Below are 21561 nucleotides of genomic sequence, written 5' to 3'. Positions count from 1 at the left end.
ACACTGTGCCAGGCAGAAGAAGTCATCTCCGACTCGAAAAGTATATATTTTCTTGATCTACCTCAACAGCCTAGACGTCATAGCCACGTCCGTTTGTCTGTCTGTCCGTCTGTATAAACACCTAGATCTCAGAAACTATAAAATATATGTTAGAGATATAGTTTTTTTCGATAGCATTTTTTATGTTTGCACGCAGATCAAGAATATTTCAAATTTTGTGCCACGTCCACTTCCACCCCTGCAAATCGATGAAAATCAAATCACAAATGATATTTTGATGTCGCGATAATTAGTATATACAATAATAACTACAGTATTTATGATTCCCGAAAGTTTGGTTTCGATCAGACCAAAATTGTCGAAATTATTAAAGAAATACTTTTGTATGGAAAAATTCGACCACTTACTAGGGGTCTTAGTTCCTTTGTCTAACAATCTGGTATATTTTGGAACCCTATGGTATATTTTCAATGTAGTACTATATCAATATACCAAATGTACCACTTGGTATATTTTAAATATTTTTGCGGTATATTATTTTAGTATATTTTAAGAATAATGCCGCACGGTTTTGATTTTATTTCTTACTTGTTCTCTCTGATTCAAGCTTCACTTTAATATGAAACATCGACTCTATTTGCATTCGAGGGAATTTGATCAAAAGAATATGTCGAAATGTACTTTTTTTCTTATTTCAATGACACCTTAAGATAAACTTGGTGGGAAGATACGTTCTTCAGTTATAATTTGAAAAAAGTTATATACTTTTTTTCATGCCTCTCATTTTTGTTTTCTTACTTTACAATTCACAAAAGTATTTTTTAATACTTAATCATTTAAATAAAATTAAAATAAAAAATAATTGTAAAAATAGCATTGCAATTCAATTCAACAATATGCTTGGATACAAAAGCTTAATGGAAAATACATGAAAAAGTGTTTTTTATTTAATCTTCACTTTAAGGCGAAAAACACATTGCTCAGTCAGAGAAATCTGTGTTTCAAAAGACATTCTTAATACTCATTTATAATTGAGTAAATAAGAAGTCTTTCATTTAATATTCTTAACTATACATTTAATGAAAGTTTGTTGCTTATAGACGACTTTAAACAAAATATAGCCAAATTGATAGGAAAGATTTAAACTTCATTTTAACACAATGCCAAGTCAAGGAAATTTGACTGAAATATAGGTTAAAAAGTATTTTTGTGCTGTTGCCATTAATTAAGCCGAAAAGCTCTTTGCCACTTGCCACTTGCCACAAGATGGCCACACGTTCCACTTCATTTGGCCAGTTGAACATGTTGAGCTAATGAAAAAGCATTTGGCAAAAAATGTTTATCAATGAGTTGTTTTGTTTGCATTTGCGTTTGCGTTTCACATTTTGCATTTGACGGGCAAAACTGCTGACGAGAGGAAGCCTTCTCACTTCAGATGCATTTAGCCTTTGGCAGCTGACAGATTTATGGCACACAAACATTAATTACTCGTCCCCCTCTTAGGTGCTTGTTGTCGGTGATGGTTGCTGTGGTGGTTTTACCTGTTGGGCTGGCCGCAATGATGATGACGATGACGATGACGACGCTGCTAAAAGCGCATTAAATACGCATTATGCGAACTCTAACACGCCCCCACATAAAACTCTTCTCACAAGCAGCCGCCCCCTTCGCCTCCCAGCTCTTCTCCTCTCTTTCTCACTCTTTTGGAGTCGTGTCGCGTCGTTGCTTTCAAATTAGCGCACAGCTCAATTAAATGCTCTTTCACTGGCGAAGTGCTGCTGCTGCTGCTGTTGACGAGTTGGAAAGGGGAAAGGGGAAAAAGGTTGATGGGGGAGGGAGGGTTGACTACTCGTTGCTTGCCTGGATGCGCTTCGACGCGCATTTTATGCTTCGACACTCACACCCACACACCGCATATGCATATGCTGGTAGCACACACACACACACACAGTCTCATTTCATTTAGTTGATTCTAATTTAATAACGAGGTGACTAAATTCAGATGCAGGCAGCCAACAGCAACGATAACCGCAGCATAACATATTAATGTTAATGATAACGCTGATGTTGATGCTGATGTGCATTGAACGATGCCAGAGATGCAGCACACACAGCGTTAGGGATGGAAAAAGCAGCTAAACAGTCATTGGAAAAAGCAAAAATGAGCAGTGATATATGTAGATAGCCTATCGATATACATATCTACTATCGAACAAGCTTATTAAAGTATTAATTTTTGTATTATGCTGATTGAATTCAAGAGTGTGATGAGAACGACGACTAAAAAATGTTTGGGGAAGTTAAATGTTTATCTTAAAAAAGCAATTAATTCTTTACGATAGTACTTGAATGTGTAGTGGAGCTTTGAAATCTTATATTGCTTACTATCGATATACATACATATATACTATCGAGTAAAGTTTGTTGAAACATTCTTACTATCGATATACATATATATATATACTATCGAATAAAGTTTATTAAAGTATTCGTTTTTGTATTATGCTGATTGAATTCAAGAGTGTGATGGGAATGACAGCTTTAACACTATTGGGAGAAGTGATCACAAGAAAGAAATATGCGTTACTGTTTCATTTTACTATCGTATATAATTGTCTTGTAAAACGTTAAGATATTGTTTGCCTTCTACTAAATATTTCATTTATTTTTGCATTCTTTTTTTTATTGCTTGTATTCAAGAGTGATATCAAAAAGTAAAAAATATTTGAGGAAGAACAATAGATTGCGCAGCACAGCTTTTATTTTACTATCGATATACCTACTGTCGAATTTAATTAGCATGCATGTGTTTTTTTTTTGAAGCGATTACATAAAAAGTGATGAGAAAGTAGCTAAAGTGTATTAGGGAAAGTGAAAACAAAAACGTCATATAAATGACAGATGTTTCGATAGATTGTTTAGATTGTACAATGTACATGCTCCTGTTGATATAACTAATAATAAATATAGCTTTGAGTAAATGCAATTATTCATTTATATGCATATGTATGTATATATTACAATTAGAATTCTTCTCTTGAACTAAAATTACGCAAACAAAAATAAATGCTCCTCTTAATATTCAATAGGAAGTATATCGATAGTAGTTAAGTTTAGCCTGATCGATAGTAACGCTGCTAGAACTCACAACTATTTGAGCATTCCTTTTGTTTTTATATTGACGGAATGTTATACTATATATGTTTTTCAATCGTCGTATATTAGGATTTATCTAATAGTCTCATTCATCTCCTAAGTCTAATCGTGTAATCGATAGTCGAAAGAAAGTGCTACGATTGAATATATCGCAATAATAGTAATAGGTTTGAAATTTATCGATAGTAAGATAGATTGTTTTTAAGACATCCAATTATATATGCCTTTATTGGTATTGAATGTATTCAATATATTTTAATCGTACTATAACATTATTCATCTAATGAGTATAATCGATAGTAGGTATATCGATAGGTGAAGGTAAAGTTAAACAGTATAAATACTAATAGTAAATAACTTTATCGATAGTAACATGCCTAAAACACCCTCGAGAGACAAATCAGAGTTAAGCCACCGCAAGATTCACACACAGTGCAACCACAAAGCAAACACATACACACACATAGGCACACACAAGTACACACATACACACGCACTCTCATTAATTGAGTGACCGCCTCTTTAATGGATTACTCGCAATGTCTTTAACTCGGGCTGCGTCCGCTTTCTCTCTATCTCTCTCTCTCTCTCTTTCCCCCTGTCTTCTTTCACGCTCTTTGTGCGCTTCTCCTTCAGTGTCGCATTTGACATTGGCTTTAGCCCTGACCTTGGCGAGGCCTATATGACCACGCCCCCCTCATCCCACGTCATGCTTAAGCTGTTCTTTGTGTGTGTGCCTGACCGCGGTTGTGGTGCTTGCTTGGTCTTGCTCTTGCTCTTGAAATTGAAATGTCGGTGGTGGGAGGATGGGAATGGGGATGGGGAATCGGTTTTGGTTTGCAACTAAATACGCTTACGTTGACGCTGATGCAAGTGTTTCGCATTGCATTTTAAGCTGTGCACTTAATGACCCAGTCGTTCGGTCAGATTAGTGCAACAGTGTCACATGCGGCAATGCCACAAACGACAAGCAACAAGCAATGGCAACAGCCACAGCCACAGCAACAGCAACAGCAACAGCAACGGTAGCTGTAGCAGCTGCTATAATCATACAACACGTCGTATACGTGACGTGTGAGGGCGCATAAATCAATAGAACAGCTCATGACATGGCAAATGCTAGCAATTCCACTTGTGTTCCACCATCGACACACTTGCAACCAACCACCCAACCACCCACCATATGTGGCATGCCCCCGCCCATCACTTGCAACCTGGCAGAGCCGAGCAGCCAGCCGAGCATTGTTAACTCAATTTCGACACGGAAGCAATTTTCAAAGTGGCAGCAAAGCCAGCGCGACAAGTGGCAACTACTACCTCGGTAACCCTACTCTATTCCTCCCCGCCCGCCCTCGCCCTCGCCCTCGCCCTTGTCTCTACCTCCCCCCTGATTTACCATCGACCCTCATCTGCCGGTTCAATTTCACTCTACACGACTTTGCTCGTTCTGCTGCGGTCTATTAAATGCTACCCGCACTCCACACACAGCACAACAAAAAGAACAGAAAACCCCTCGTTTTGTCTGCTGTGGGAATCGTTCGGTTGCTATAACATATAAGATATATACTATACGTTGTAGTCGCGGCTTGAGAAAGCAATTAGTGACAGATCAGTACGTGATTCGCCATTTAATCAGGGCAACAGCTTAATAAACGAATAGTTGTAGCCATGCGGAACCATGAAAGTGGCGCACAAGATGCAATTATAATATGCACTGATTGCGCTTCGCATTCATTCATTGCATTTTTATTATTATTGGGCAGTATCAATATTTTCATTGTTGGTCGGCTTTAAGAGATTCTTTCAGCTATCTTAAGCTTCAATTAAAAAGTCAAATTTAAAACTATAACTTTAAGTGATTATATAGAGATCTTTACGTATATTAGTGTCAGTTTAAGTGTAAATTTCATATAAAAAAGGAACAACAAATTTAAAAGCAGAAATACAAATTCAGGTTTAAAAGGCATATAAATTCTTTTAATTATATTATATATTATATAGAGCTTCATTTATATTTCACTTTATGTTCCAGTTGAAATCAACCTGGTTTGTAAGAATATTTTTTTGATCAGCTCAAATGCGAGTTGAAGAGGTTGAAGATATTGTAAAGATGTTTTGTTTACTTTTTACACCTATTGTCTTCACTTTAAGCACAATCTGTGAATAGTTGCATATTTCGCTCGCGTTGATTTTTGGTATATTATAATCGATTTTAATTTATGAAGTTACTTAATACTAATATTAAAAAAAAGATTTGTAAGTTGATGTATACTCGATGGGATTTATTCCTTTGTTAAAATGTCTATTTTCTTAAGCGTATATGCAATTAATTGAACTTGAAAATGTTAATTAATGTGACTTAAGGTTCGAATTACGAAATTTAAATTCCTTTTATCATGTTATTGGTTGCTACAGTTTAGACTGTAGATTGTTAGCCAGTCAATAGTAAGGACAAAGAATCTTATTTTACACATATGTTTATGTTAGATTTTCTCTACTTTTGCGAGCTAAACATTTCACTGCCAAATATACCAGATTGTGTGCCAAAGCAACTGAGACCTGTAGGAAGTTGGCGTTTTTGTCCTGGAAGCTGTGAATAGCTGAATCTTGAATTTATAGATATATTTCGCTGACTTTCAGAAACTTTCGAGACTTCGTTAATAACTTCAAGCATAATTCTTTATTCGCTTTATCTATCCAGTTTCTGATGTGCTGTTTAAGCACAAGTGCATTCATCTCCAACCACTGTGCAGCTCTTTGACGTCGCTCTGTCTCTGCTGTGTAGTGCCTCCTCTCGCCTCTCGCCTCTTGCCACTCGCCCCTCGCTTTTCCCTTTCCGTACTCATTTCGTCGTGATGACAAATACTATTAGATGCCATTGATAGGTTACGAGATAATGTGTGTTCATGCCATATCCATAGTCGAGTGTGCGTGTGTTGTGCGTGTCTATCCAAGCGTGCTTCTCTCTGCCTGTGACTCTGTGTATATGTGTTGTTTACTCTGTGTGTGTGTGTGTGTGTTTGCCATGCGATGCGATTCGATTTGATTTCCTGAGGTTTGTTTATGTGGCTTTTGATTGGTATGGAAATTGTGGCGATATGCTTAAAATTATTGCAATTACCGAGCGTGTGACTGTATTAGTATCTCGCACACTCACAAACACACACAGACACAGAGACAGAGAGAGAGAGAGTTATAGTAGGGGATATTAACATGCACATTAACCTTAACAACAGTTGCCATTTACGTTACGCTCGGGCGTTACGTTACGCAATCGATGGCTGCACCTTTTACGTAACGACGAAACTAAGAGAATAAGGCTTTCATAATCAGGCCATAAATGTGAGCCAATTGTGAGTGAGTGGTGGGAGCGAGGAGGGAGCAGACTGGGGGGAGACTGTTGCTAATTGATTTCTGCACACAATACACGAGAGCACACACACAACAAGGAAAAAAAGAAGAGAGAAGACGAGGGTTAAAGAAAAACAAGTTTTGCTTTGGCGCCGCAAGGTATGCAACGATTTTTGCAGCTGCCTTTCAGACAGCAGCAATTGATATGACAAACAGCAACGGCAGCGGCAACGGCAACGGCAACGGCAGCAACGATGGTTGCAAGAACCACTCAAGTTTTTCTTTGCTTGCCACTTTTTGTTTTTTGTCTTGTGTTTTTGGGGCTGCACGAAAAACAAAGCGTAAATCACAAGAGGCGACAGCGACAGCGAAAGCGAAAGTCGTCCGACTGTCGCCTGCGTTTGTTTTCCCGTTGTTGTTTTTGGTTATCTGCAGCAACAGAAAGCGAAAGTCAGTGTGCGAAGGAGTTGAGGTTGGATTGTGCGACTTTTCGAACTATGAGAGTTGGCGTCGGGCGCTGTGCAAAGTGTGCTAATGAAATGCGCGTTGCAATTGCAGTTGCAGTGTGTGTGTTGCATGCAAGTGGCCCCCAAATGAAATGTGAATACCTAAATCAAATGCAAAAATGGCTGCGGCCCAAGCAACAACAGCCACAACGACCACAATAACAACAACAGTAGCAGCAGCAGCAGCCGCAGCTGCAGCAGCAGCAGCAGCAGCAACAGCAATAACAACAGCCACAACAACAACAGCAACAACAATAATTAAAGCAACAATTCAATGCCCCAAAAGGCGACTGCAGTGCTAAGTGACCAGCGGCGTCGTTGGCTTTGTTGGTGTCTCGATCATCATCAGCAGCAGCAGCAGCAACAACATTAAGAGCAGCAAACATTTGTTGTGCCTGTAGTTTGAGCTGAGAGATGGCCGCCGTTGCCGGCCTTTATGGCCTCGGCGAGGATCGACAGCATCGAAAGAAACAGCAGCAACAGCAGCAGCATCAGAAGGAGCAGCTCGAGCAGAAGGAGGAGCAAAAGAAAATTGCCGAGCGCAAGTTGCAGCTTAGAGAGCAGCAACAACAGCGCAATTCACTCGATGGCTATGGGTATGCAAGCTATTAATCTTCTATACACATATATATGTACATATTTTTTTACTTATGCAAATTATGGAATTTCATTCAAGAATTGCAAAACTTTCATTTGTCAAACGGAAATTCCTTTTGTGTGTCTGGCACTTTTATTCCCATGAAATTGTATCTTTATACATTTTGGCTCTATATTTAGCAGCACGTTCTGCATTTGACTTGACTGCCACTCGTAATAATTTCAACCTAAGTAGTGTTGTAACTTATGAACTACAGCTACCGCATCTATGCTGTCTCTCTTTCTGCCTGTCTGTCTGTCTGTCCACCTATTTGACTTCGTAAAACTGTATGTAAACATTTTGTTTAGATGTTAAAGCTGCTTCAAGTTGGAAGCACATAACATAAATATTAAATAGCTGCATCACATAAAAATATACAGCTGCACATGAATTAAGTAACAGATATGGAAGCAGATGGGGATATAGATACAGAGAAGTGTGTGTGTTGATATATATTTGAAAGTGCTGATGTGATTACAGATAAACATAGTGTAAATATAAATTACACAAATAAATATAGTAATATAACCAGGAATATAAATACGAATAGAGATGCTAATAAATACTGCTGCGATAAAGATGAAAGATAAATAAATACAGAAAAGATACGGATAGTTAAAGGGTAGATACAGATGTAGAAACGTGTGTTGATATATTTAAATGTAGAATAAGTATGAACTTTAAGAGAATAATATTCAGGAAAAATTACGAAATATACCAAAAGCCATGTTTGGTATAACGATATACTGATATACTGATAGCTACATTTTATGATATACTACTACATTGAAAATATATTTCATGGAGAAATAAATATACCACCAAATACAAAATAAGTATAACAAAAAATATTGAAATATACCGATAGCTATATTTGGTATACTGACTCACTATTGTATTGAAAAAAGACCATAGGGTACTAAATATACTGCCAAGTACAAAATGAAATATACCGCCATCTATATTTGGTACAATGACATACAAATGTATTGCAAATATACCATAGAGAGAACTAAATACACCTTGGAGTACTAAATATACCACGGACGGATACATCGTGGGTGGGTGGTATTATAATTATACTAAGTGCAAACATAAATAGAACAAATAGAGATAGAAGAGAGACAAATAAAAGCTGCCACACATAAAGATAAAGGAACAAACAATGTACAATAAAGATGCATATCGCGTTGCTAAGCGATTAATTGTTATTGATACAGCTATCGACAGAAATGCAGATGCAATTGAAGAGAGCGATATAAATGCTATAGATGAGATTGACAACAGTGACACAAAGGCAGTTCAACTCTACAAATGCAGTGCATCTATAGTTACAGTTACAGTGTTGCAGTTGCAGTTGCAGTTGCAGCTGCAGCAGTTACAGATACAAGCATTATAGATACAGCTACAGCTGCAGATAGAGATACAGATACAGATACATTTATATGGTGCAATCGTAAATGCATTTATCTCGTGGCAAAGCCAAACACAACGAAAACAACAAAAGCGACAGCAACAAAAACATTTCATTCCATTTTTTTTTTAACTTTCGGTATTTCCTCTGACTGTTGTGTATATATAGTATATATACTATATTTTGCCACATGCCCCCGTGAGTGGCAAGTGCAACAACGACGGAGACAGCGACAGCGACAGAGACGCTGACAGCGCTGCCCCTTTTGGCGCCGAGTCGTCGAGTGAGCCTGAATCTATGCAATGTATTTTTCAAAGCCTCTACAAAAATTGTTCTACAACAGCATCAACTGTGAGTGTGAGTGTGTATGGGTGTGTATGTGTGTGTTTTTGTTGTGTGTGCACATTTCGAAGTTTCTTATTGGACTTTGGCTTGTGCTTAAACTCGTATTTTATAGAATGATATTTTGGCATTCAGCCAAGCAAAACCAAACTCGCTTTGTCCATCAATGTATGTGTGAGTGTGAGTGTGTGGAGTATGTGTGTGTGTGTGTGTGTGTGTGTGTGTGCTGAGAGTGACGCTGACTTTAATGCTCGTGTGCATTGAAAGTCTTTTGGTAATTACATTAAACATGCCCAAAACGCAGCAGCAATTTACACACTTCTCCCCATTCTCTCCCCCTTTTCTTCTTCGTTTTTTGTTGTGTTGTTGGCTGCTTTCATCAGAAATGCTTTGAGCTGAGGGTCTTCATGTGTGTGTGTGTGTTTGTGTGTGTGTGTGACGTTACGTGCTGCTGCTGCTGCAACGGCAGTTGCCAAAAACTGCAACACAAACTCCTGTGGCCATAAAAAGCAAACACACACACATCAACATACATACTTTCACACACACACAGAGGCAAGCACAAGCGGCAAGAGAAGCCGCAAAAAACATGAGGCAGCGAGTGAGACTGAGAGACAGAGAGAGAGAGAGAGAGAGAAAGCTGTAGAGAAGGGCTGAAAAAAAAGGACTTTGCCTTTGGGCAACGGTTAAGCAGCGGCATATGTGCGCTGCAGTTGTATGCGTGCATGTGCATGTATGTGTGTGTGGCGACTGCAGCATCAACATCACAGCAACGGCAGCGGCATCGTTGCCTCAAGGACATTTCCACTTGCATCTACTTCAATTTTGCTGCATTAGTGTCAGTGCCGGAGTTGCTGCCTCTGCCTCTGTCGCAGTCGCAGTCGCAGTCGCTGTTGGGTGATGGGCGTACGGTGGGCGGCTTGTGTTGTCTATGGGCGTGGCAAACCAGCTGGCCATAATGGCGCGACAACGAGGCATCGCAAATTGCCAGGCACCAAGCAGGCTCGGGTCATGCACGTGTCACACACACACACACACTTACTTATTACACACACATACACACACACACACATACACACACTCCGCATATTCAGCACTCATTGAGTCATTTGAATGAGAACAAACAATTGTTAAAACTGCCTTAGGTTGAGTTGAGCCAATAAAAAGTGTGCAATTAGCTCAAGCTGAATCAACAAAATGATGGATCAATTATCCAGCCATTAGGCTGCCAAAAAACTATTATTTTATTTCTAATGAAAGGAAATTTATAAAGTCATGTGTTTAGAGGTTGGAAAAAAACAGTAAGAAAGAGTTGGAGAAAGCAAGTTAGAAGGCTGAAGTCGTCGAGTGTGCTTGACTGTGGGATAGCAACTACCCTTTTTTAATAAAAGCAAACAGTCCAAAAATACTAAATTATACCGATGGATATATTTGGTAAATGTATATAAAATTACTTTCACTTCATAGGCTACAAAATATACCAGATTATAGACCGAAGCAACTAAGACTCCACTTCTTTAAATATACTAAATGAATATACCAATAAATACTGAAATATGCAGATGGGCATATTTGGTATATCAATATACTATTAATTTCACTTCAAAAGCTACAAAATATACCAGATTATAGACCGAAGCAACTAAGGCTCCACTTCTTTAAATATACTAAATGAATATACCAATAAATACTGAAATATGCAGATGGACATATTTAGTATATCAATATACTATTAATTTCACTTCATAGGCTACAAAATATACCAGATTATAGACTGACGCAACTAAGACCCCACTTCTTTAAATATACTAAATATAAATATACCAATAAATACTGAAATATGCAGATAGGCATATTTGGTATATCAATATACTATTAATTTCACTTCTTAGGCTACAAAATATACCAGATTATAGACCGAAGCAACTAAGACCCCACTTCTTTAAATGTACTAAATGAATATACCAATAAATACTGAAATATGCAGATGGACATATTTAGTATATCAATATACTATTACTTTCACTTCAAAAGCTACAAAATATACCAGATTATAGACCAAAGCAACTAAGACTCCACTTCTATACCGGAAAAATACTAAAATACTAAATATACTAGATTATCAGCCGTAGAAACTTAGACTCCAATGCAACAGCTGATTTTTATCACAGAAAATTATTATTAAATAACTTTTCCAATAACTTCCATCCTAATTCTGAAGTGGGTACAAAAATAAAAATGTAGCATAAGGAACATCAAATACGAATTGTATGAAAAGTGGTATTTATCTGAATTTTCGATTTACATATTTTACTCGTATTTGAAAAGGAATTCTTTAAACCAACAGCTGGAATTGAAGATAAACTTGTGATCGGATATGTATTTAATATTAAATGACAGTTGATTGCCAATTGGTCAGTCAGTAAACCCAAAGAAGTTAATATAGAAATTTTGTGATAGAGAATAGAGTAAGTTTGTGGTAATCGAGTTGTGTGAATTGGCTTTATTTCTTTGTATTTGTAGAATTTTAGTCTTACATATTTTATTTGAAATGATTAAAGATAAAACAGTGATATGCTGTAAACATTGAATGACAGTCAAGACATAGAATTTTGTATACTATGCATACAAATATGAAGAGCAGAAAATAAGCAGCTGGTAATCGAGTTTTATAAGTGCATGTATTTTAGAGCTCATCTCGTCTATAGTACATAAAAGTGACTAGGATGGAATAAAACAGATTGAGGAGTATTCTAAGGAAAAGAAGATTTATCTATATATCAAAGATAAGTCACACAAATGTTGGTGAAAAATAAAGAAAGTAAAATAATAATCTAAATAATATAGTATGATAAATGAAAATGTAAAATAAATATAACTAAAAATCTAAATACATTTCGCAATACTCCAAACAGATTGTATTATTAGTTTATTTGATGTCCGATTGAGTTATTTAAATAACTAAGACTAAGAGTGGCTAATAAGACATAGAAACAAGCAGGAATCAATTTAAATTTACTTTTGTTTCATTTTGCAATTTGCTCGTTAAACATTTTCAAATAAACCATAGAAATGCAATACACACATTTTGTGTTATACACGTTTTTTGCTCAAGCAAATCCAAGACGGGAATGCAATTAAATTTGTTTACGCATTTGATTCACTGGCGGAAGCAAATGATTCGCATTCAAGGCGATACGAATTCAATTGTTGTTAATCCTGAAGTCGAGCTTAATTTCTATATAATTGATCACAGCAGCAATGCAAAATAATTGAAATTGCTTTGAATTTTCTTTACTAAATATTGAGCTTAATTTAAATTGCATGAAAAAGTTAGTAGATTTAATTTCTTGGTTTTAATTGTAACAATTGGAGAAGGTTGAAATGCAACTTAAATTTAAATGTTGCTTTCCTTGAAGTGATAGAAATTTTGCCGAATTCAATTAGCATCAAGTTATGAACGATTCATTCAATGTGGCAATGAGCAGAGCAGCTCATGGCAACAATAATAATTATAATAATAATGTTATAGGCAGTGTTTTTTCTGGCAGCCAAAAAAGCATATCAAATGGCAGTGCCAACTGAAAAATGCAGCTGTCAATGAAGCGGCACTTGCTGCAATTTCAATCGAAGTTAGGAGTCGGAGAGAAATGAAAAAGCAGACTAGCTGACGACTGAGGATGATGCTGAAGCTGTTTGCAGCCAGCTCGACGCCAGCGTCTGCAGATTTCCCAGTCCAGTTGCGGACTGGATGGATGGATGGATGGATGCTTGCTTGGCGCGTCTGTAGCCGGCGGTGCGATGCAAATTAACAACAGATGACACACATTTAAATGCAGGTGCAAGGTGGAAGGAAAGAAGAAGGGGAAGGGAAAATAGACTTGGAGGCAAACACGCAATTGCAGACGGGACGCAGCCAAATTGAGGTTATGTGCCTGGCCGCACAGACAACACGTTGCACGTTGCACGTTGCACGTTCCACGTGTGTGTGTGTGTGTGTGGAGTTGAGAGTGGAATGTGGAAAGGAGTGGATTGGAGTGGACTGCAACATCATCCATCAGGCAGCATCTAGAGCGAGCGCAGAGCTAAATCAGTTGGTAATTGCATTGAAAGAAATCTGGCACAAGGCCTTTCTTCGCTTCGCTTTGCTTTGCCTACTTCAATCTCCCCTCTCCTCTTTCTCTCTCTCTCTCTCTCTCTCTCTCTCTCTCAGTTGCTTTCTCTTTACCCGCCAGTTTTATTCTAGTTGTGCCAAGCATCAATCATATTAAGTAGTCGCAACTTTTCGGCAACTTCGCGATGTGCTTCAGCGAAACCATATGCGAAACTTGCAGCCACTTGCACATGCCGCATGCAAAATGGGATGTGTGTGTGTGTGTGGCAACATGGAGACTGCGGCTGCTGCAGCACACACAAATCGAAGGCCAAGTTTAGCGTGGAGCGAAAGTGAGACAGGAAATGAAATGTATACGAAGAAGAAGAAACTGTGCAAGATACTACACCGACTGACGGCGGGAAGTGACAAGCAATTTAAAAGGCAAAAGATGCAAACGCCAAACGCAATACCCAAGAGTCAGCGAAGCAAAGGGAACGCCTGTCGGGAAGTGGAAGAGAGAGAGAGAGAGAGAGAGGGAGAGGGAGAGAAGTAAAGGAAACCAGACAGCATGCCTTTGCCTTCACTACAATTGTGCTTCATAGTTCATTGTGGTGAAGTAGTTCAGCAGTTCAATTGAACGAACTATTATTTTCTATTGTTGAGCTAGTTCGATTGAATTTGAATTTGAACTGAACTAACTAGTTATTATTTTCCATTGTTTAGGTCGTTCATTCATTTAGTTCGATCAAGAAGTTCAGTAGTTCCATTTAAACTGAATAAACTACTCCATCTATTTGAGGAAGTAATTCAGTAGTACCATTTGCACGGAACAAATATAATATAATATAATATAATATAATATAATATAATATATTGATATAGTAGTTAAGTAGTTCAATTCAACCTGAACGAACTATTCTTTTCCATTGTTTAGTTTGCTCATTCGTGTAATTCGAGAAAGAAGTTCAGTAGTTACATTTGAAACGAATGATTTACTCTATCCTATAATTCCTTAACTTCGTTCATTCGTTTTGAGGAAGGAGTTCAATAGTGCAAATTTAAATTGAACGTTAAAATTCGTTTCAATAGTTCATTTATGTAGTTCGTTGATTCGTTAAGTTCTAAGAGTTCATTTTGGTCAAATATTTCAGAAGTTCAACTGAACGAACTATTCTTCTTCAACTGTTCAGTTAGATTGTTCATTCGATGAGTTTATCTTGGCATAAAATTTTGGTATTTCAATTTAAGTTGATGAAACTAATCCTTCCTACATTTTATGTAATTCATTCATGCACTTAGTTTGATGAGTTTCATTCGAGTCTAACAGAACTTTTCAGTTTCGTTCAAATCTGTTTAGTTCATTTCGAAACTAATTGAATTCTTAAACGTTTTATTGCATCTATTAGGGAATCCTAATGGTATATCAATTTTCCAGTATCGGCATTTAGTTGCGATCGAATAAAAATATAAAAAAGATACTTGAGAAATAAATTAATATAACATAAAACGGTTGCAGCTGCAGGATCTTAATTGCTTTGATATAAAATCTGGTGTATTTCGTACTGATGTATATTGGTATACCAAAAATAGACTTCAGTATATTTTACTATTTTTGCGGTATATTGTTGGTGTATTTGTAGAATGTAGCTTTATTGATTGACTTGACTGCAGCTTTCTTACTTGTTTTTAAATGCAGTAATATATGTATCATTATACCAAATATAGACTTTGATATACTTTAATATTTTAAGGAATTATTAAAAATATTCATAAAAATGGATTATCTCACAGTCAAGCATACTCGACAGTAGAATTCTTACTCATTTTGCTTTTGAAAAATGTTTACTGGTACACAAATTTAATTATAGTGATTTTGAATTTAAATTTTGAACTAAATTTAAATGCGAATGGGACTCAAAGTAACTAAAATAATTAACGATTTAATTGAATGACAACAGGACTCAAATATATTTTGAGCTTAATGAACCATCTTTCCAGTGAACTAGCTTGTTCGTATAGTTTAATTTATCTAGTTCAGAACGATGCGTCACAACTCTGCCTGCCATATGCATATCTAGCTGCCACACTGCATGCTGCATGCTGCAGACTCTCTGGCTACTCTGGCTACTCTGGCTGCTGGCTGCTGGGAGCTTGTTGGTGGCTAGCTGGTCGGTCGCTGTGGCGCCAATTGTGCTGTGCTGTGCTGCGCCTGCCACACTCTGCAACTCGAAGGAATTGCCATAAATTGTGCACGTTGTTTTGCGGCGCTGCACACAATTTTTTGGCGTTTGCTTCGCTGTCCTTTTACTCTCTCCCGCTACACAAACACATGCACATACATACATACACTGTATGTATATGTATATCTTGATTTTATTTTTTCGACTTTTATAATATTTTCATTTTCATTTCTCCCCCTTTCCTCAGGTTGTTTTTTTTTTGCATTTTTATTGCCAGTTCTTTTGCTTTTGGCTGCCTTTGGGCGCCTGCATACTTTATGCAGCTCTCAGTTGTCAGAATACACTTGCTCTTGCCTCCTTTCCTCTCGCCCCTGTTCAACCACAGTCATAGCCTGAATGTCGGCCAAGCGAGCATAAGAGAGAGAGAGAGAGAGAGAGGGGAGAGGGGGTGTAAGTTTAGCGGCTGCTTTTAATTTATTTTTACCATTCATTGACTTGACTTTGTCGTAATTAAACTTGCACCAGTGTCAGGATATTTTAAATGCTTTCACTGCTAATTGCCCGACATGACAGCAGCGCCATCAGCAGCTGCAGTCACAGCTGCCACCGCTGCCACTTGCCACTTGCCCCTTGACTTGCCCCCCGGTCTTGCCCCTTCTTACTGTCAGGTTACGACCTGCTCCACTTAGATTTTACCAGCCATATCCCTTGGTGTCGTGTCAGGCTATAAATTTGCAGCTTAACCGCCAGCACCTTGCCCCCAAATGTATGCAACGTACTCGTATCGCCTGCAACACTTGCAACGCGTCACAGTTGCGTCTTTGGGATTCGAAATTCGTATTTCGTATTTTTGGAATTGATTTTTAAAGGCAAACCCAAACGCAAATGCAAATCGTATCGCATTGCACTTTGCCTTTGCGTTTAACGAGCAGCAGCAGCAGCTGAAACCATATTTCCATTTTGCATTTTGTGGCTGCATCCTAAAAATTCGAGTTATAACGAGGCGGTCAAGCAATAAACTTGCAACTAATTGATGCATGCAACAACATATTTGCAATGATATATGCACTTTCACATTTCTATTCACATATTATTTGGATTTGCTTAGTGTCTGAGTGTTGAGTAATTGGCTTTCAAAGAAAATGAACGAATTGCCAAAATTCCTCAAATATTTGTGTCTTAATTATGTTGCGCTTCGTTTGCAATTGTAGTTAGTCAACATTATTTGCCATTGTAGGTAAATATCTGAATGCCAATGAATGCACTCAGTTAGCTGTGAATTCCTTAACTTGTTTTTGGCTTTCATCAAACTTGCCAGCATATCAGTTACATTGCAACGAACGAGTTTGCTGTCGATAACAGGCAATTGAATTTATTAACATGTTACGACTTGGCATAGTTTTCACTTCAAAAGTTATGCACACAAATCCAACAAGGTTGAGAAGATTTCACAGAAAGTTGCAGCTATTAAAATAACAATGCAATAACTATGAAAACCGATTGAAGTTTTAGTAAATGTTATAAATTTGTTAAACAATTTTACATTGATTGCTGATAATACTTGTTCGCAGTTTATAATTATGCGGTTGTGAATGGTTTTAAACTTTAATTATTCCCAATACTTATTCTGGACCTCACGATGAACACTTAAAGACATTAGAAACAAATCTACAGAAATTGAGTTATTTTGTAAAACGGCTAAAAAGTGAAAGCATAATAAATATGCATTTCAATATATATTCCTTATATTAAATGGATTCGATTTAATTTTGCTTGAAGCTAAGATAGAACATAGAAGTCAATAATGCTCTTCATAAGATGTTTGTTCTGCCTGAAATTTTAGTAAAATACGAGTAAAAAAAAAAAAAACAAATCAAAATTGATATGAATTACAAAACGTATTCTTTAAGATGTGTGTCAAAACAAAAGTAGGTTTGACTGTGAAACTCTGGAGGTATTCATCTTAAAACATACCAAAACCAATATACCGAAAAAAACCTTAAGAATGTTTGAGTATTTTTCGGTAGATTAATTTTGTATATTTTCGTTTTTATTGACAATGTGGAATATTAAGTATTTGTATGGAATATTTTTAATTTAAAATACTATTAAATACAAATATACCAAATATATAGAATATTAAGATACTACTATTTTTATATGCCAAAAATTGACTATATTATATTTTCGATGTTATTGATAACCATATTATCAATTATTCGGTATTTAGTATGGTACATTTCACTCCTACTTAATTAAAAACGATATTATACAAAATACTAAATATATCAGATTGTCAATAAAACGAAAATATATCAAATCAATATACCGAAATAATACTCAAACATTCCGGAAAATAATTTTGTCTATACTTTAAAAAAAAATAAATATGAATTACGATAATCAGATTCTTTCAAATGTGCATCAAATTGAGAGCATAGAAATCTGCAATAATTCTGATTAATCAACATTTTATTTAGAATGACTGTCCTATTCTTGAGTTTATAAATTGATAGGCTTAGGCTACGCGTGGAAATGAACAAAGTGTTAGAACCGGCGGCCGCTGAGTCAACGACCCACCAAACATCAAACGCATAATAACAGGACGAAGCGAAGCTTTGCAGGATTTGAAAAAAAGAGGCGCGCTTCCATCTGTGAGTGAGCATTTCCGGCTGCAGTTGCAAGTGGCGCCCTCTGTGCGTGGCAAGGTGGCAGTTTTGCCGCAGCAGCTTGGCAACAGCTTTGCATTGAAGCTGCGCACAGCTTCCGGCTTTCCGGTTTCGGTTTCGGTTTCGGTTTCGATTTCGTTTTCGATATCGTTTTCGATATCGTTTTCGATTTGCCACAAAGTTCTCGTGTTCCAGCAAAAGCTCCTAGCGATGACAATTGTGTGACAGTGTTTCAGCAATTCCCATTGCATTCCCCCAATGACAGTTGTAAGGATTTGGTTCCTCTCGATACGCGGAGCGTGCGCGCCATGCAATAATAATAACACACAGAGATGCGATGTGTACGAGTAGTGTGTAGGAATGCCGGCAATGGAACACACGCACACACAGAACACGTGCCGATGCGACGGCGTCTGCGTCGGCAATGGCAACGCTCTCCCGCTGAGTGGCAACGCAACGCAACGCAACACAACTCCCTTTAAAAAGCTTTTTTCATTGAGAAAAGCGCCAAAGCGCGTCTCTAGGTGGGAAAAGCTTGAAGCTGGAAAACAGGCTGCGCCAGCTGACTGGCAAATAACTTCCAGTTGTGTCGCGACTCAGCTGTCGGTCTCTGCGCTCTGTGCTTTGTGCTCAGTGCTCTGTGCTCTGTGCAGCATCAACAGCACAACAGCAGTGACGGTGACATCGGAACGTTGTGGCAAATGGAACGGGCAAAGGCAAAGGTACGCAGTCGATTGATGTTTAGTTGCGCGCCGCCAGCAGCCGACAACAGATGCCGAGAGTCGACGACGACGACGACATTGAGACGACGAGAACCAAAGACGCGAATGCGAATGTGAATGTGAAGCAGACGAAACTGAGAACTGTAAACTCTAAACTCTAAACTGTGAACTGTAAACTGTGAACTGTGAATTGCGAGCTGTAATAGTAACAGTAACAGCCAAAAAGTAACAGCAACAGAAATCGGGTTCGAGTCTTTGAGAACCGCAATCGGAATACAACAAACACACAGCAAAGCGAGAAGAAAAGTGAGCACAAAAAAGAAGAAGCAAAGGCAAAATCAAAAAGAAAAAAGAAAAATGAAAAAAGTGCGTCGTCGTCGTGTGTGTTTCAGTTCCGTTTCGTAACGTCAAACGGCTGCCATTTCGTTGCGTTGCGTTGCGTGCGAATAACAAAAAGAGCGAAAGCAAAGCAAACACAAAGCCAAACTGCCGCGGGCAACAAAAGCAGCAGCAGCAGCAGCTACTGCACGACGAAAAAAAAGAATAAAGAAATAAACGCGTGAAAAACAAGAAGAGCAAAATACAAAAAAAAAAATTTTGTAAAATTACTACAGGCACTAAAGTAAATTTTTTGAATTCAATTGAAATTATTCGCAATTCAATTGGCATCGCGGAAAGTGTGCGGAACGAAAAACAAAAAAACAAGTGTCAAAGACAATTAAATTCGTGTCGCTCCTTTATTTATTTTTTTTTTTTCTTGTTGTTCATCATTTTTTTTTGCGTGTTGTTGGCTGTGTTGTTGTGTGTACTATTTTGTTGGCGATAAAAAAGCAAATATAATTGCCACAAAAAAATAATATGTATATGCAGCATTAAAGTGTAAGCTGCAAACAAGTGCGAAAATCGGAAAAGATACTAAATCGGAAAAAGCTGAAATATGTTTTGTTGCAAAGTGCATGGATTTTAGTAGCTAAAGATCAGATCGAAATGCCTTTTTAACCTTGACATAATACAATGCAACACACACTCACACACACACACAAGTGTGTTGCAAGGAAAACTAGATAAATAAAAGTGTCGCTGTTGTTGTGGTTGTTGTTGTTGTTGTTGTTGTTGTGGCGTGCAACGTTCTCAATGAATTGTGGCATGCCAAACATTTCAATAATCAAACGAAACGTCAATGCATTTTATTTATAAGCAACAACATACGAAAAAAAAAACAAGTGGTCGAATGGTCAAATGAACTGAAGAGAAAGGGGAGGATAACTGGGGACTGTGCTATGAATAGCAGGCACTACAACATAATATAACATATTGTTAACCACACACACACACACACACATACGTACACACACACACACGCAGAGTGTGTGACCCAACCAATGGCCAAACAGCTGAGCCACAGGCAACGTCTTCATTTTCTGCGCCTTCGTCTTCGTCTTCTTCATCTCCATCTTCTTCTTCAGCTGCTGCTGCTTCTTCTTCTCCTTCATTTTAATTTTGCGCTTGCTGTGTTCTTGTTGTTGTTCTTGTTGTTGTTGTTGCTGTTGCTGTTGAGACTGCTACTGTTTCTTCTTCAAGCACACCTGCGCGACAACAGCAACAACAACCGCTTATGCCTGTACAATAATAACAACGCCAACGGCGGCCATAAGCAACGTTTTCGAGCATATCCTTCTTAAGGACGTTCCAAAGGCAATTTGCTGGCTGCTGCAGCCATCGCCATCGCCATCGCTGCGGTGTCTCTGTGTGTTTCTACCTACGTGCGAATATCTCTATGTGTGTGTCGATGTGTGTGTGTGTCTCTTGTTCTCATGCTGTCGCTCTCTCTTTCTTTCTCTCTCTCTCTCTCTCTCTCTCGCTATGCTTCTCCCAGTCTCTCTCGTTCTCGCTCTGTCGCGCTTGCTTTTGCTTTTCCCTTCACACTCACAACAAGACGAAAACGAAATGCACGACCAAAAAAAAAAAAAAAAAATAGCAAAAGAAAAAGTAAAAGCAACAAAAAAGCACAAGAAAGCAAGCAAAGCAAAGTAACAAAAACGAAAACGAAAAGAAACCCCAAATTCGTGAAAATCGCTGAAATCGAAAACCGCTTAAAAAGTTCGCGTCAATCTAATAATATCAAATCTTATTAAAATCAGATAGCAGGACGTAAAGATAACACACACACACATACACACACGCACAAACACACACATACAGGCACGAATGCTGTGATTGATTTGTTTGAATGCTTATCGCGAATTCATGTCAAATAACAAACATATAACACACTTATCTACGCTTTGGCTTGTGCATTGAAGTCCTTTATGGGTCTTATGCCAGAGTTTAACGGCGCATAAGCTAGATGAAAGTGGGAAGTGGAAAGCGAAATGGGAAACGGGAAGCGGGAAGCGGGAAGCGGTAAAAAGTTTGCCCAAACACCAAAGTACGAAAATTATAAAGCCCAAAGTGAGAGAAGAAGTTGTGTATATTAAAAAATGTGTGT

General features: G+C 37.8%; 1 protein-coding gene across 17 annotated transcripts in view; it reads left to right on the top strand.

Annotated features, from left to right (window-relative positions):
- LOC132796862 (potassium voltage-gated channel protein Shaker) overlaps positions 1-21561 on the top strand; it is a 202983-nt gene that overhangs the window by 131267 nt on the left and 50155 nt on the right. For 7 of the 17 annotated variants that reach the window (XM_060808205.1, XM_060808188.1, XM_060808189.1 and 4 more), the window contains one exon: positions 7066-7609. The exons of the other annotated variants lie outside the window; for them this stretch is intronic. In XM_060808205.1, the coding sequence (XP_060664188.1) occupies positions 7428-7609 (182 nt within the window). In that variant the 5' untranslated portion in view covers positions 7066-7427. Of the gene's footprint in view, positions 1-7065; positions 7610-21561 lie in introns of those variants that run through there. 17 annotated transcript variants of the gene reach the window in all.

The sequence above is a fragment of the Drosophila nasuta genome, chromosome X, assembly GCF_023558535.2.
Source record: "Drosophila nasuta strain 15112-1781.00 chromosome X, ASM2355853v1, whole genome shotgun sequence".
In the NCBI taxonomy this organism is placed as follows: domain Eukaryota; kingdom Metazoa; phylum Arthropoda; class Insecta; order Diptera; family Drosophilidae; genus Drosophila; species Drosophila nasuta.
The sequence above is the reverse complement of the archived record's forward strand: the minus strand, read 5'-3'. Positions and strand labels throughout refer to the sequence as shown.